At 50.9% G+C, this 15,750-nt stretch overlaps 2 protein-coding genes across 2 annotated transcripts; one reads left to right on the top strand and one right to left on the bottom strand.

Moving 5' to 3' along the window:
• Positions 1–1,002: 1,002 nt before the first annotated feature.
• Positions 1,003–6,719, top strand: RAB3A (RAB3A, member RAS oncogene family). Its single transcript, XM_059062530.2, has 5 exons — positions 1,003–1,277; positions 2,413–2,640; positions 3,767–3,885; positions 4,508–4,632; positions 5,879–6,719. Exons 2-5 carry the CDS (start codon positions 2,413–2,415, stop codon positions 6,067–6,069), a joined length of 663 nt encoding a protein of 220 aa, XP_058918513.1. The 5' UTR covers positions 1,003–1,277; the 3' UTR covers positions 6,070–6,719.
• A 53-nt stretch (positions 6,720–6,772) lies between these two features.
• Positions 6,773–9,709, bottom strand: MPV17L2 (MPV17 mitochondrial inner membrane protein like 2). Its single transcript, XM_059062528.2, has 5 exons — positions 9,448–9,709; positions 8,645–8,815; positions 7,912–7,988; positions 7,614–7,742; positions 6,773–7,295 (listed from the first exon to the last, which is right to left on the bottom strand). Exons 1-5 carry the CDS (start codon positions 9,632–9,634, stop codon positions 7,197–7,199), a joined length of 663 nt encoding a protein of 220 aa, XP_058918511.1. The 5' UTR covers positions 9,635–9,709; the 3' UTR covers positions 6,773–7,196.
• Positions 9,710–15,750: the final 6,041 nt, after the last annotated feature.

The raw sequence follows: 15,750 nt of genomic DNA, 5'->3' as shown, positions 1-15,750 counted from the left end.
GTTGGGGCGGAGGGCAGGAGACCTGGAATGGAGGCCAAGGTCTCCTCCCCCAACTCTGACTTTTTCACATGAAGACGGATGTGACGGGTCACCTTGGACCCCAAAGTCTCCATCTCTGAGTTTCATTTTGCCAGGATGGAGGAGGGAGGACTCTCTGTCCCTGTCTTTTTAAACTCAGGAACCAGGGAGGAGTAAAACATCTCCCACCCCTTGTCTTTATTGTTGGGTCTTTGAACCTCGTTCGTATCCTCCGTTTCCCAGGTTTTTTACCGCAGACTTTGCGAGTTTAAGGGACAGGCCATTTTTCTGCCCTACTTCCGCCATTTCGTTGAATTTTTCTCCGGAAAATGGGGAGCAGGAAGGAAAGGGGTTCCTGGAGCGTTCGCTAGCCCCTTCCTTTTTTCTGGAAATTGGTGGGGAAGGGTGACTCTCTTGATCCCAATTTCTTCTTTCTTCATCTCAGAAACAGGGTGGAGCATCTACTAGCCCGGCCCCTTTTGGCGGTCTTACAACTGAAATTAGACGGAGTCTATCTTGACCCCTATTTCCGCTTTTTCTTCTTTTCTACTTATATTGAACCCAATAAATAGGAGACGTGGAGCATCTTCTCGAACCTCTGTTCCTCTTTTCTGAAATTGGGGATAGGGAGCGTTTAAGGAGAGGTCACAGCACCCTGGACTGAAAGGGGACCTCCTGAGTCTCCGACCTGGGTACATGGGGGCGGGGAAGGGGAACACCCCCAGAAGACCCATGCTCAGCCCAGGCCTCAACCTCTCGTCCCTTCAACCGCTCGGGAACCGCCATTGGCCAGGAGGAGGGAGTGACAATCTTTGATTGGCTACTTAGCCCGTCGCTCGAGAACTTAAACCAATGAGAAGGCTCCTCTCAGCCCCGCCTCCCTAACGCTGAAGAGAGGCGGAGCCGGCAGGCGCTTCCTCCCCTCCCGCACCGCTTCTGCTAGCTACTGGATGCGCTCGCTGGGCCCTGCCCCATTCTTGCGTCAATCTGCGTGAGAGCCCCGCCCCTCCCCGCTCTGCGTGCGACCGTGGACCACATCCCCATCTGTGGCTCCTCCCCAGAATGGCGTCACGACCGCATCTGCATGTGAAGCCCCGCCCCTCTCTTTGCAGGACGTCACCGCGGACTGCAGGGGCCTGAGCCGCTGCCGTCGCCTCCGCTGCCACGCAGCCCCACATCAGCGCACTGGGGGCCCTGTCACCGCCGCTGCCAAAAAAGTCGCTGCCGCTAGGGTCGCCGCCGCATCAGTGTAGGGCAAGGTGAGCTCCCGGACGGTCCGGTGCGCTCCCTCTCGGAGCACCTACATAACCTTCATTTGACTGATGGGCTGGGGTAGGGGGACGAAGTTGGCCGGCGTAAAATGAGGGGAAGGATGCGGCGGTCGCGAGCCTGGGGAAGGGTTGGGCCCCGGCTCCCTCTACCTGCCCTATCCTCACCCCCACCCCCATCTCTCCACCCCCGGCTCTGCGGCGGAGGGGGAGGGGAGACGAGACGAGTGCCTTGCGGGAAGCTGTGCGCGCGGGAGGCTCCGTGCGTGCGCGTGCGCGTGTTGTGCACACGAGTGTGCGCGCCCGCCTGTGCGGGCGGATCTGTGTGTACCCTTGCTTGTGTACCAGGGTATTCTCGTGTGACCCCTTTGAGGTCCCGATCCAAGTTTGTGCGTGTTTCAGGCATGTGGAGGGAGACGCGTGGGCTGTGCGTGTGCGTGCACAGTAGTGTGCATATGTGCACGGAGATGCGTGTCAGTGTGGGTGACGTGTACTTGGCTGCATGGGTGGAGGACGCAGTGCGCACGGGTGGGTTTGCACATTTGCATATGCATGTCGGCGTGCAGACAGGCTCTGTCCCGTGCACCGTGTGTTCGACGCTCATATATGCACGAGTGTGTCCCCTGCTGTGTGCACGTGAGCGTGTGCACGCCCCGCTCCTATCACGTGATGTAGCTGTCTCAGCCCGAGCTCTCCCAGCCTGGGAGTCTGGGAGGAGGACTGCGGACATGCGTCCCCGTGGTACCGTACACGCGTGTGCACGTGCGCCCGCGTGGCTCAGTTCTGAGGAACATGAATGATTGATGGGGGGTGGGGCAGGCCGTAGTCACCCCTCCAGGCGCAGCTGTAGTGCTTAGGTTACAGCCGGACCTGGGGAGCAGGCCTGCTGGAGGGGGGCTGCAGGGGTGTCTCCATCCCCTTCGCTCTGAGGTTCTCCCCTGAAACCTCGGGCCTTTCAAGGTCATGGCCCGCCCTCTGCCGTGGGCCGCACTGTTAGTACTGGGGCTCCTGATGGGATAAGGGTAGTCTTCGTCCCTCTCTGGGAGCTCTCCATCCTGCACCTGGGCTTGGGTGTTTGGGTATGGAGGGAGACCCCCTCACGCTCGCCTACGCTCCGCATCCCCAGATGGCATCCGCCACAGACTCTCGCTATGGGCAGAAGGAGTCCTCAGACCAGAACTTCGACTACATGTTCAAGATCCTCATCATCGGAAATAGCAGCGTGGGCAAGACGTCTTTCCTCTTCCGCTACGCAGACGACTCCTTCACGCCTGCCTTTGTCAGCACTGTAGGCATCGACTTCAAGGTCAAGACCATCTACCGAAACGATAAGAGGATCAAGCTGCAGATCTGGGTGGGTCCAGCTGGGGGGCTTCTGGCTTCATCACTCTCCCTGCCGAGAATAGCAGCCCCAACTTTGCCTATTGCTTTCCTGTCTAGATTCATTCATTACACACTGGGCATTTATCAAGCACTTACTGTGTACAAGGGGCTAGAGGCACTGAAGAGAGTGCCCCTGTTCTTCCATCAGTGCCTAATCAGTGCTCTTCAGGGGTGGGGAAGGAGCAAATGCTGGGTCCTCTCCTGACCCTGACATCATCAGAGGCATCATTTGCTTGGTGCCTCAGTTTCCCCATGTTCAAGTTCCTCCATGTGTGTCTGTATCAGGTTTGAGAGGGATCTTGACCCCCAACCTCATTCCCTGGGACAGGAGCAGCCTCCTCTGTCAGGGTCTTCTGGCCACTTCCCTCAACGCCTCCGAGGCCTGAGGAAGCCTGCTAAGTCCCAAGTCAGAACTGCTCGTTCCCTGCCCACAGTCCTTCCACGGCTCCCACCTCACTCCGGGTAAAACCCGCACGCCTCCCCGCAGCCAGACCCTGCCTGGTCTGCCCCCGTTGTTACCCCATCTCATCTGTCTCCTTCCATCTCTGTCTCAGCCTCTTCATTATTCCTCAAATGTACCAAATGCAGTCCCACTTCAGGGCATTTGCCTGGGCTGTGCCTCCTGCCTGGACTGTCCTTCCTCTGATCCCCACATGGCTCCCTCCCTCATCCTTCAAGTTTTAAAATTGAAGGCAGCCCACGCTGCCCATCCTTGTTGGGCTTTTTTCTCCTCAGTCCTCGCCACCCTCTGACGATACATTTTCTACCTTTTCACAGGTTTACTGTCTGTTTCCTGCACTGGATTGTCAGTTTCACAAGGGCAGTGACTTTGGTCCATTTTGTTTACAGCTGTGTCCCCAGTGCCCAGCGCAGGGTGTGGCATAGGTACACGTGTGTTGAATCAATGAGGGAACAATCCTGTAGGTACCTTAGGATGACTGGGTACCACATTCCCAGTGCAGGCAGCCAGCTCACTCTCCCTGACCCACTGTGCCTCTGGGCCTCGAGGGTGCTGGACTTGACCATCTCAGAGTTCATACCCACTCTGAGGAGTTTCCGTGTGTGTCCTCTCTGACACCCTGTCTCTTCTTCCCCAGGACACGGCGGGGCAAGAGCGGTACCGGACCATCACGACAGCCTACTACCGGGGTGCCATGGGCTTCATCCTCATGTACGACATCACCAACGAGGAGTCCTTCAATGCGGTGCAGGACTGGTGAGCGTGCCCCTACCTGCTCGCAGATGGTCTTCTGAGCTAGGCTTGGTGTAAAGCCTGGGGTACAGGCAGAGATCAGGGAGCCCCAGCCGCTTGGCAGAAATGTAAATAACAATATTGGGGTCCCAGCCCTGGTATCAATCTATAATCATTAAAACAGTGTGGCATCAGCTCAAAATAATGGGAAACAGGGTTTCAGGTGGAAAAATGAAACTGTAAACATATAGGAAAAAAAAATCTGGGAGGGACAGAAAATATGAAGACAGTTTGCATAGGTTAGAGGATATAAAGATTTACATTTTCTGACTAGAGTAATGATAAGTTTTGAGAAAATGTTTGAATTTGTTTAAGAGTGAGAATTCTTCTCTGGGGGTGGGGGGGATCTGGGAAGGATGGGAAAGGCTGCTTGAAAGAGGGACTCTCAAGAGCAGTGAACTGTGGGAGCAGACACCTGCAGAGAGTGTTCCTGGCAGGACAAAGACAGGGAGGAGGATCAGCCTGCCTCCCTCAAGAATTAATGGGAGGTGAGGGCTGGGGTGGGGTGAGGACGGGGAGAAGGGGGAAGGGGGGCGGAGCTCAGATTCTCCAAGCCCTAACCCTCCTCTGTCACCACCTCCTCCAGGTCAACCCAGATCAAGACCTACTCATGGGACAATGCCCAGGTGCTGCTGGTGGGGAACAAGTGTGACATGGAGGATGAGCGGGTGGTGTCATCGGAACGTGGTCGGCAGCTGGCTGACCACCTGGGTGAGTACCCAGCGAGGCTGGACACCCACAGGCTAGGAAAGGGACACTGAGGCCCTGAAAGGGGAGGAGACACACCGAAAGTCTCACAGCAAAGCCAGGATGGGGCCTGGATTCGAATCCAGATGATTCATACTTTCTGCAAGCTGGCCTTGATCCAGGGGCCATTTGAGGTGAGACTTTTTAAAAAAAATTATTTTATTTATTTATTTTTGGCTGCATTGGGTCTTCACTGCTGTGCGCGGGCTTCCTCTAGTTGCGGCGAGTGGGGGCTACTCTTTGTTGCGGTGCAGGCTTCTCATTGCGGTGGCTTCTCTTGCTGCAGAGCACGGGCTCTAGGCACACAGGGTTCAGTAGCTGTGGCATGCGGGCTCAGTAGTGGTGGCTCGCGGGTTCTAGAGCACAGGCTCAGTAGTGGCGGCGCAGGGGCTTAGTTGCTCCGCGGCATGTGGGATCTTCCCAGACCAGGGCTCGAACCCGTGTCCCCTGCATTAGCAGGTGGATTCTTAACCACTGTGCCACCAGGGAAACCCCTTGAGGTGAGTGTTGATGGATGCTTAGGAGTTCGCTCTGCAGGAAGTTTCTGATTCATTCTGATACTCTCACTGCCCAGGCTTGTGCTGGGTGTTGCTGGGCCCTTGAGAGGCCTCCAGCTTTGTGAGAGAGGGAGGGACCTCAGCTGGGGGAGCCAGGCTCTGCCTGGCATAGGTAAGTCTTCCTGGAAGTAGGCCTTGGATCTGGTACTTAAAGAAAAAGGGTGGTCTTTCAGACAGAAGAAACAGTGTAGGCAAAGGCCAGACGTGGGAAAGATCCTTTTGACAAACAGTTTTATGTGACTGGAACATGAGGGTCACTTGGAGGAAATATGGCTGATCTTGCAGGGCCTGAAGCACGAGCTGAGGAGCCAGACTTTTCAGAGGGCAATAGGGAGCCATGGAGAGTATGTGAGCAGGGGAAGGCCTGGGTCTGAATGTCGGATGCCGCCAGGGCCAGGGCTAGGCTGGATGGTGGAAGCAGGGAAGTGGGTCTTACCAGGGCTGTGGGGACAGTGAGGGGGGACAGTTTTAGGGTGAAGAAAGGAGTGCAGGAAATAAAGGCCGACTCAGTCCAGTGTTGCTTCCCCAAGGGACCTGTCAGGGCCTTTAACATGCAGTTGGCACTGGGAATGTCCAGGTGTTACCTGCCCTCGGAAAAGTGTCTCTCCGCGTGGGGGGACCAGGGTCCTCACCCCTCCCTTCCCCGACCACAGGGTTCGAGTTCTTTGAGGCAAGCGCCAAGGACAACATTAATGTCAAGCAGACCTTTGAGCGGCTGGTGGATGTCATCTGCGAGAAGATGTCCGAATCATTGGACACTGCCGATCCTGCAGTCACGGGCACCAAGCAGGGCCCACAGCTCACGGACCAGCAGGCGCCCCCCCACCAGGACTGCGCCTGCTGAGAGCTGCCCCGCCCCATCCTGGCCCCGCCCCCTGGGCCTGAGCCAGGGCCCCTACTGGCCATGGGCGTGAGTCCCCTGCCCTGATTTAGCCCATCACCCTATTTATTATCGTAGCTATTTATTTATTTATTTATTGGAGATGTCCCCCAGGGGCTCGGGCATCCCACCTGCTCCGTGCCCCACCCTGTACATACAGCCCTGTTCCCGCTCTGCAGTGGCGTGTCGTGGCCCCGTGAACTCACCACTCATCCTTCTCTCTAGACCCCACCTTTTTATAAATTCACCCCCATCAACAGTTATCAGTTTTGAAGAGGGGGTTGGATGACACCCCAGGGCAGTCTGGTTGCATGATGCAAGGTAGCCAGACCTGCCAGCCCCCTGGCTGTGACACGGTAGGTCCAGGTGGCTGCAGGCATCTCGACACGGACCACGGGGTGGGTCAGAGCCAGGAAATGGCCCGCCTGGCTCCTCGCCCCCAAGGTTGTACCTTTTTTCGGAGGGGGGCGGGGGCTGCTGTGGATATTCACCACCCTGGGACACCGCCTCCCACCAGACCTGTTCTGATGTCATGAGTGTCAAACATGCCCCCCAGTCCCCCCAGGAGATGTCATGACAACACTACACACACTCAATAAAGTGAATGGACAACACAGTGTCCCTATGAGCGCCGGCCTGCCAGTGCTGGCTTTGCTAATCCACAAGATTTTCAATTACAAAGAGAATTTAATTCTCTGTACTTCCATGGTCCACGAACAGAGGATGAGACTGGAGGCTACCCAGCCCCACCTAAGGGTCCAAATTCTGGGGGCCCTGCTCCAAGGGTATGGGCGATGTACCCACCTTGGTCCCAGAGCCCAGCCCGCAGGAGTGTTGAGGGCTTGGTACTAGCTGGCTGGCTGAGGCCCAGTGCTGAGGATGGAATATCTGTCACCAGTCACTTGAGGTTCTCCCAGAAGGGTTGGGGGATGACGGTCCTTCTTCATGGTTGTGTTCCAGATGGAGAAACAGAGGCCCGGCAGTGGGCTTGGAAGGGGCAGCCCAACTGGATGCCTAGGAATCAGGGTGGGCCTAGGACTGGGTCCAGCAGTCCATTCCCCTTCCTGCCCAGGTGGCTGGTCAGCTGAGGCTCAGTCTTGCCCTGGCTGGCATGTGGTGGCAGTGTGGGGCAGCTCGGTCTGCACAGTGCCCAGGGCCACACAGCCTGGGGGCGCTGGGGGGTCTGGGACCTGTCCACACAAGAGGATCTGGTTATAGGCGCTGTTCATCCCTCTGGGCTCCTCACTGAACCTCCTCCACCCGTCAGAGCTGGGGTCAGCCTTGCCGGACAGATGCGGCAGGGACCTGGCCGAGGTCACATCAGACAGAAGACATGGACTTGGTCTTCACCCCGCTGGTGATCAGCAACCCACCCACCCACCATGGGGTGCAGGGTGTCGCAGGCACAGGAGGCCCGCACCCTGGAGCGTAGTTGTACTGCCATTTGGGGCTCACACATGTGGCCCCCCAGGAGTGCCCTGGATACTTGGTGTGCCCACTGCACTTACCCGGTATTTCAGATAGGAGAGGTATGTGTCCCAGCCCAGCGTCAGGCCGTTGATGTAGGTGACTCGGAACTGGGGGGGCACGAAGAGGAAATTCACCAGCTGCGCAGCTGGCCACACGCACCAGTCAGTCTATGGGGAGGGGGAATGCAGTGAGAGGTGGGGCCTGGAGGGACCTGGGTGGGGCCAGGTGGCTCTGAGAGGTGGGTCTTTGAAAGGGGGTGCCTGTGAAAGGGAGAGGAGGGACACATGCAAGGGGGTAGAGATGAAGGATAGGCGGGGCCTGGGCGGGCACGCCCACCTTGTAGAATTCCCAGAACTTGTCCTGCAGCTCCTGGCAGCTCTCACCCAGGGTCTGGCCCTCCAGGCAGCCAAGGCCTAGGAAGGAAACCAAGAAATGAGAGTGTCAGAGCCTGGGGAGTACGTACGCCAGTAGAGCAGGTGGGGTAGGACGCCTGAGGAACAGTGTCTCAGGCAGAGGAAACAGGACACTTAAAAGCCTTGCAGTGGGAAGGGCAGAACAGCAGGGTGGCTAGGGTGGGTAAACAACAGAACAAGTGGAGAGAGGTGAGAGGAGAGAGGTCTGTCGTGAATAATCGAGTACCCTGAGGGATGCAAACGCCACACACCCTTGTTGAGGCTGAGGCTATTTTATTACCGGTCCTAGGATGATTGTGCCCTGTCAACATCAGTCTCAGCTCCCCTTCCTCCAGCCTCAGAGCCTTTGCATGGGCTGTTCCCCTTGCCTGCTGGCTCCTTCTTCAAGTCTCAGCTGAGTGTCTTCTCCTTTGGGACGTTCTCCCAACCACTGTCCAGGGCAGCCCCATCAGACACTGTCTTCATCCTTCCTACATTTAGCATCATTGTCTGTGATTCTGCCATTCACACTTGCCTCCACTGGGTCTGTCCTATCACCACTGTACCCCAGCCTTCAGGAGGTGCCTCAGTAATGGGTCTCCACATCCTTAACACAAAGCTGGCTCTGTCCCTCCCGACCTATGAGAAGCAAAGCCCAAGCTCACGGGGCTCCTTACCCAAGAAGTACCAGACGCCCAGCATGGGAGAGGCCACCAGTTGGTCGACGAGGACCTTCCTGAGGACGTTTGGGAGGCCACGGAAGCCAGATGCAGGGAGCAGGCGGTCCAGCCAGAGGTACCAGTAGTGCAGGAAAGGGCCCATGCTGCAGCCCACCGCAAACATGCTTGCTGTGGGCGGTCCAAGAATCAGGGGGTGCATGTTAGGCCAGCAAAGCCCCCAATTCACTCCCTCCCTGTCTAAGACCTGGGTAAGCCTGACACCCTCCCAGAGCCCAACCCATTACTAGCCCCACTGCCACGTACCATTCCAAGAGCTGGGTTTGCATTTTCTTCCCTCATTCCCTCACCACCGCGGCAGAGGGTTCTACCATCGCCCCGCTTTCCAGAGGAGGAAACAGAGGCACAGCGGGTAGGGCAATGTGGTACCAGGGCGCGATCCTAGGCTGGCTGGGGCCAGACGCTGCGCCCTTGACTACCCCGGGTGTAGCATCCTGTGCTCAACGCTAGGTCTCTCAGTGTAAGAGAGAGGGAAGCAGACCAGGGTTTGGGCGGGGACCTGACTCTCAGGATGGGAGCGAACAGAAACCCCACGTATGGTAGAGGATGAAGACCCCCGAGGGGGGAGGGGACAGAGATCGGGGAGGGGCGGTCTAGGGTGCACGCTGAGGTCAAGGGTCTTGCCAGGGACTGAGGTCACGGGTCATGGGTCACGGCACGCGGGTCCGGGTCACAGGTCTCCGAATTGAGGTTGGGGCCAAAGATCCTCTGGGGTCAAAGGCCAGCAGCATTCGCCCCCTCACCTGAGCGCCGCGGGTCAAACTTCTGGCCGGGCCGGGCGCGGATCTCCCAGGACTGGCGCGCTCCATCCCCGGCCGCCATGAGAGCACCGCATCCCAGCGTGTTGGTGACGAGCAACGCACGGCCTTGGAACAGGGGCTGCCCTGCGGCCCAAACGCCGCGCAGCCAGTACCAGCCGCCGGACGCCATCGCCTGCCGGGACCTAGGAACTGGCACACCCGTCCGCCCTGCCCATGCCGGCCAATCTCCAGTCACCCCGCGTCCTGGATGACCGCCTCGCTCCGTGCTACCCAATCGCACGCTGCCTTCGTGATTTGCATGCCTTCCCCAAGTCCCTGCAGCCAATCGCAGACCGCTTGCTTCTTCACTTTGCCCGCCCCGAGAGGTATTAGCCAATCAAAAGTCGGCATCCCTTCTAGAGGATAATTGCCGAACGAAGCCGCACACCGCCTTCCGCGCCTTACGGGCCAATCGCAAATAGGCTTCGCGTCACACCGCGCATGCCAATTGCTGTCGTTCTAACCTCGTTTTCCCGCCCCTATCTGCTCTGGCCTATGGGTAACCGTCGCAACACCCTTATTTGCCGGCCCAGTACTGCACTGGCCAATCGGAGACCCTCGCTGGCAAATCACTGTCGTCCTGCCTCCTTGATTGAGATGGACAATCTTGAACAATTCTACCGAGTTCTCTGTTGTAGTTGCCCTCCAGATTTCCAGATTCTCCCGGAATTCCTGAAAAGGGGATCGGACAGTGGCCATGACTACCGGGGCGGAAGTCCAATCCCGCGGAGACTCGAGAAAGTGGGGGCTACAGTTCTGCGGCGCGCTCAGGCCGCTGGGATTCTTGTGTAGACGTTGACCTTGGTCCTGATTACTGTTGGGTATCTGACCTTAGTTCAAGAATAGTATAATTAAAACGTTAGGCACTGTTCTGGGCACATGATGTGCATTAAGACATTTCACAGCAACTTTGTGTTGCTTCAGGGACAGTTTTATCACCATGTTATTTCCTGTGTTCCTTGGAGGGGAAAATGTGAGTTTCAATGGAAATCTATGCGTTACCTACAGGAGCAGGGTGTCGCAAACGGGCCAAATCCTGTCGGCGCCGGTTTGGTGAGGCTCGCGAGCTAAGAATTCTCTTACCTTTTTTAATTGGTCGGTGAAAAAATCCAAATCTGGGACATGTGAAAATTATATGAAATTCAAATTTCCGAATCCATAAATAAAGCTGTGTTGGAGCACAGTCATGCCCACTTGTTTCTTTATTGTCTACTCTCATTACAATGAGCAGTTGCAACAAAGATTGGATGGTCTGCAAAAACTAAACTTTTTACTATTTTTTTTTTTTTTTTTTTTTTTGCGTTACGCGGGCCTCTCACTGTTGTGGTCTCTCCCGTTGCGGAGCGCAGGCTCCAGACGCGCAGGCGCAGCCGCAGTGGCTCACAGGCCCAGCCGCTCCGCGGCATGTAGGATCTTCCCGGACCGGGGCACGAACCCGTGTCCCCTGCATCGGCAGGCGGGTTCTCAACCACTGCGCCATCAGGGAAGCCCACTTTTTACTATTTTGACTCTTTACAAAAAAAATTTTTTTTCCTCTTTGTTAGAGGACACCCTTCAGGGTTTTCTGATTTTGATTCTATGGGAGATATTTTATAAACCCTGTGTTTATAACTGATAACAGGGAAATATAATTCTTCCCTATAGACATGCAAATGAATTCTGCTGAATGGAGAGATGCCCACCCCCAATTTTTTTGCCTTCATTTGCACATTCATTTTACTGTGCTTGTTTTGTCTGTTGTTTGGTTCTTCTTTGAAATGGATTTAATGCCTGACCAGTTCCCTTTGTTATCAACGAGTTAACAATTTTTAACACATGCTCATTTTTTTTTTTTTGTCCTTTTGTGTCTGGTTTATTTCACTTAACAATGTTTTCAAGGCTCCTCCATGCTATAGCATGTCTCAGAACTCCATTCCTTTTTAAGGCTGAATAGTATTCCATTAAGTGTATATATCACATGCTCATTTTTATTTCTGTATGAGAGTCGTAATTTTTACCTTTTTTGGGAAAATTATCCTTCAACACTTCCTATTACTGTCAAGTAACTCAGCCTGGTATTCCAGGTCCCAGATTTTACTGCATTTTGGTGGAAAACCTCCAATATGGTTAAAAGAGGGGGAAAAGTCAAATTATGATTCACGAAACAGAGTCAGGTAAACTTTTTCAGCAGAGAAGTGCATTTCATGGTGGCTGAAGCCCTGGCAACTCCAAGAGGTAAGAGAATCTTGCTGATTCTCTATTTTTCTCATCTGTGTTTTCCTGTCTCTAGGTAGGTGCCTTGTCACCAGCATTAGTGGCATCAGGGACTGGGAATTTGGCTTTATGGTCTGACCATTTGGCAATCTCTATCAATGGATTACTGGTTTACTGGCTGAAAAGCAGTGGAGGATCCATTAAGAATTTAGTGCCCACCAGAAGGAACAGCTTTTGATGTCTAGACCTGTGATTTTGGGTGTTTCTGTTGAAGGAGTTTTCAGAACATGGCACCCCAAAATATGCTGCTCTGGCAGACTGATTATTTTGAGTTAAAGGCATTAGTAAGACTGCAAGAAGGGCTCTTGGTCTTTCCTTTTTCTTACTGAAAGCAGGAAATAAAATTCCCATGGCAAAGGTGCCCTCCCTCTACTGGGAGGAAGAAACCTTCTTATCCCCAGAGACAGGGAGTCGAAGCTGAGAGAAATCTGTACAAACACGTCTTGTTGAAATAACTCTTATCTTCCTTTAGTCTCCCCATGTATTTTAGTTGCTTTTCTGCAGTTGACACTCTGTTCAACCTAGTAAATAACAAGTCTTTGGGTCTTCATTTTTCTTGCGAAGACTCCCACGTACATGTAAATAAATTTTTTATGCTTTTCCCCTGTTAATCTGTCTTGTGTGTCAGTCTCAGCCAGAGACTTGTGTGCCGAGGACTTGGCTTGGCTTTTTGTCTGCTAGGGCATGCCGGTTTTGGTCCTACATGTCCAACTATCAGGTTAGAGCCCTGAGAATACGTAGATGGCCAGAAAGAAATGTGGGTTGCACCCCATTTGTGGCTAGGGTCCTACCGACCACTGGACCACTGTTGCAAGCCTCTGAGGGGAATTGTCTTGAGTCTTTCTCTCTTTTGGCCATCTTTGGGAGTGGCTCTGGATCTTGAGAGAGCTTCATTTTTTGCACCCTCTTTGGGGGCCCCTCATGCACCCATGGTTTAGTCATGGAAGGCTGATTGGTTTTGGTTTTGAATCACTTGGAATAGGTATGCTTTTGGTTAAAAAAAAGAAGTTAAAAAAAAGGGAGTTCAATACTGCTGGGAAAATTTACTGTTTGTGCTGAAACCTGATGATAAGATATTGAAAGGATTTTTTTTTAAAAGGAACTCTATGTCAGAAATTGGCTTTATTGGAGACATATTCAGAGCCTGATTGGAACTATCTACAAGGCCTTCTTCTTTCCTAAGCTAAAATGGAACTATGTGCTCAGAGGGCTATTTGGAAATACACCAGCAAGAAAAAAAGTTTAAAAAGGCTTCTTCACAAATATTAGTAACTTGTTTCACCTGCCAGAAACACACTTTGGATCCAACTTTTGTTTTCTTCAATAATGAGTTTAAAATTCTTGTACCTGTCTCCTGGCTAAAATTTAAAAATAAAAGTTATAAGATCTCTGTTTGCTTCTGTCTCTGTGTTTATGTTTGTCTATATACATGTGATATTCTTCTACCTCTGGGAAGTATTGCTAAAAATTAACTTGTAAAAGAGCTCTATTTAATTGGCTTTAAAAAGTGCTTACATAAGTTGATTAGTCAAACGAATTGGTTGTCTCTACTAGATGTTTAGATTATAAAACTGTAAATTCAAACTAAGAACAAAACACAATAAAAGTGAATTGCTTCATGTATATCAAGCACGACAGTAAATTTTAAAATAAAGTAGGTCATATATTTAACTTTTCACATTCTTTGCTTCTGTGATTTTTGATACTTGCTTGATTTATCAACAAGAAAAATAACAAGATTATGGCTCGCTATTCAATGACTCATGAAATTCATGAGTAATTTAAGCATAATTGTTAAAACAAGTAATAAACATAAATGGGATAGAAGTTGATAAGTGAACTTCTCAACAATAATTTTGTTTTAAAATGTCTCCTTAAAAATAGTTTCCAGAATCATTTTGGAAACTTAAAATCTTATACTAAGTTAAGTCAAATGGTGGATATTCATTGAATATGTAGATAATTTTCAAATATGAGAAAATACTAAAATATTAATCACTAAACATAAGTTTATCTCGTTGGCTTCTTAATTTTTACAAAGGGACTAATGATGTTTCTGTTAGTAAACACGTCCTTTGCCATATCAAAAAAAAATTGTATTATAAGGAAGCATATGCCTCTAAAAATTATGAAATGATGTATTCATAAATTTTCAAATCTACTATAGAATGTTGGTATAAATGTTGGTATGGCCACAGGCAGTTTACAATTGCTCGCTTCCTAGTTTTCACTGGAACTTAGGGTTATGAATTATAGTCAATGTAAGTAAATGAAACTGCTAGGAATAATAAAGGTACAGAAAAAAAGCTGTGAAGTGTGCAAGGAAAATAAGATGTGTTTCTGCAGGAAAAATTATGAGGTATGAAGGATGCGCTCTTTTTTCTTAAGTTAGCAAGTATTTAATTTAATTTATTTATTTTTGGCTGCGTTGGGTCTTCGTTGCTGTGCATGGGCTTTCTCCAGTTGCGGCGAGCGGGGGCTACTCTTTGTTGTGGTGGGCGGGCTTCTCATTGCGGTGGCTTCTCGTTGTGGAGCACAGGCCCTAGGCACGCAGGCTTCAGTAGTTGTGGCACACAGGCTCAGTAGTTGTGGCACTCGGACTTAGTTGGTCCGCGGCATGTGATATCTTCCCGGACCAGTGATTGAACCCTTGTGCCCTGCATTGGCAGGCGGATTCTTAACCACTGAGCCACCAGGGAAGTCCAAGGATGCGTCCTTAGGAAAGAAAAAGAAGAGTAATTTTGTCCTTGTTTAAGGGTATTTAGTGATTGTTTCAAAATACAAAAGAGGAAAGTAAAGGAGAAAAACCTAAATGGATTTAGAAAGTTGGAGAGGGAGAAAGGGGAAATCTTATCTTGTGTGGTCAAATTGGCAAAAATTGAATGGATTACTATAAGAATTTTAAAAATAAGCTTTATTTTTAAAAACACTTTTATTGAAATATAGTTGATTTACAATGTTGCATTAGTTGCAGGTGTTCAGCAAAGTGATTCAGTTATACATACATATATACCTATCTATTCTTTTTTAGATTCTTTTTCATTATAGGTTATTACAAGGTACTGAGTATAGTTCCCTGTGCCACACAGTAGGTCCTTGTTTGTTATCAACAGTGAGCTTTAAAATCAATAATGTGACTATGCAAAACTAGAATTTGACTTTCTTTCTCTGTTAAAAGAATAACATTTTCAATAAATAAATAAATAAATAAATAAAAGAATAACATTTTCTTGGATTATTGTAAAAGAGTTTTCTTTACCTGTTAAGTAACTCATATAGAAAACAAAGATTCTGTTTTATCAAAATGTTGTCTTTATCAAGTCTCTAATTAGGAAAACGGAGTCATCTCAAAATTAAAAGAGCTGGAGATTTTTCTTTTGTTATGCTATTGTATTTGCCTATAAAATCTTTTATTGTCACTTTGGTTAAATAGGTAACTAAGTATTGTTTCATAATAATTTGTGAGCTTATTTAACCTAGTGTTCAAATCTTTGACATTCTGGACAAACTTCCCAAAATCAAATTCTAAATTTTATTTCCCCTACACTGTGTTTCCTCTTGAACCATGGTTGAAATTTTAGAATTGGAGTCACTAAACTCTGTCTGCATACCTATTGGTTTGTAATTCAGAGAGGCCTTTACTTCACTTCTCACTATGTATGTTGTATTTTTCTACACCAGGAGGTGTGAGAGGCAGGATTCTAAGGTATGGCTCCAAGATTTCTGCCTCCCATGTACATCAGTACATCCTCCTCAAGTGTAGGTAGAACTTGTGAATATGATAAAATGCAAATATGACGTTATGTTGTATTTTAGAAGGGATTTTTTTGTGTGTGTGTGATACGCGGGCCTCTCACTGCTGTGGCCTCTCCCATTGCGGAGCACAGGCTCCGGACGCGCAGGCTCAGCGGCCATGGCTCACGGGCCCAGCCGCTCCGCGGCATGTGGGATCCTCCCAGACCGGGGCACGAACCCGCGTCCCCTGCATCGGCA

Source organism: Kogia breviceps, chromosome 4, assembly GCF_026419965.1.
Source record: "Kogia breviceps isolate mKogBre1 chromosome 4, mKogBre1 haplotype 1, whole genome shotgun sequence".
Taxonomy (NCBI): Eukaryota; Metazoa; Chordata; class Mammalia; order Artiodactyla; family Physeteridae; genus Kogia; species Kogia breviceps.
Note: the sequence above shows the minus strand (reverse complement) of the source record. Positions and strands in the feature narration are given on the sequence as shown.

Excerpts from the sequence above, each read along its gene's own strand:
- RAB3A (XM_059062530.2), top strand. The coding sequence starts at position 2,413 with ATGGCATCCGCCACAGACTCTCGCTATGGGCAGAAGGAGTCCTCAGAC. Across the intron at positions 3,886-4,507 it reads TTCAATGCGGTGCAGGACTG|GTCAACCCAGATCAAGACCT; the intron begins GTGAGCGTGCCC and ends CACCTCCTCCAG. Across the intron at positions 4,633-5,878 it reads GCAGCTGGCTGACCACCTGG|GGTTCGAGTTCTTTGAGGCA; the intron begins GTGAGTACCCAG and ends CCCCGACCACAG.
- MPV17L2 (XM_059062528.2), bottom strand. The coding sequence starts at position 9,634 with ATGGCGTCCGGCGGCTGGTACTGGCTGCGCGGCGTTTGGGCCGCAGGG. Across the intron at positions 8,816-9,447 it reads GTTTGACCCGCGGCGCTCAG|CAAGCATGTTTGCGGTGGGC; the intron begins GTGAGGGGGCGA and ends GACCGCCCACAG. Across the intron at positions 7,743-7,911 it reads AGTTCTGGGAATTCTACAAG|ACTGACTGGTGCGTGTGGCC; the intron begins GTGGGCGTGCCC and ends CCCTCCCCATAG.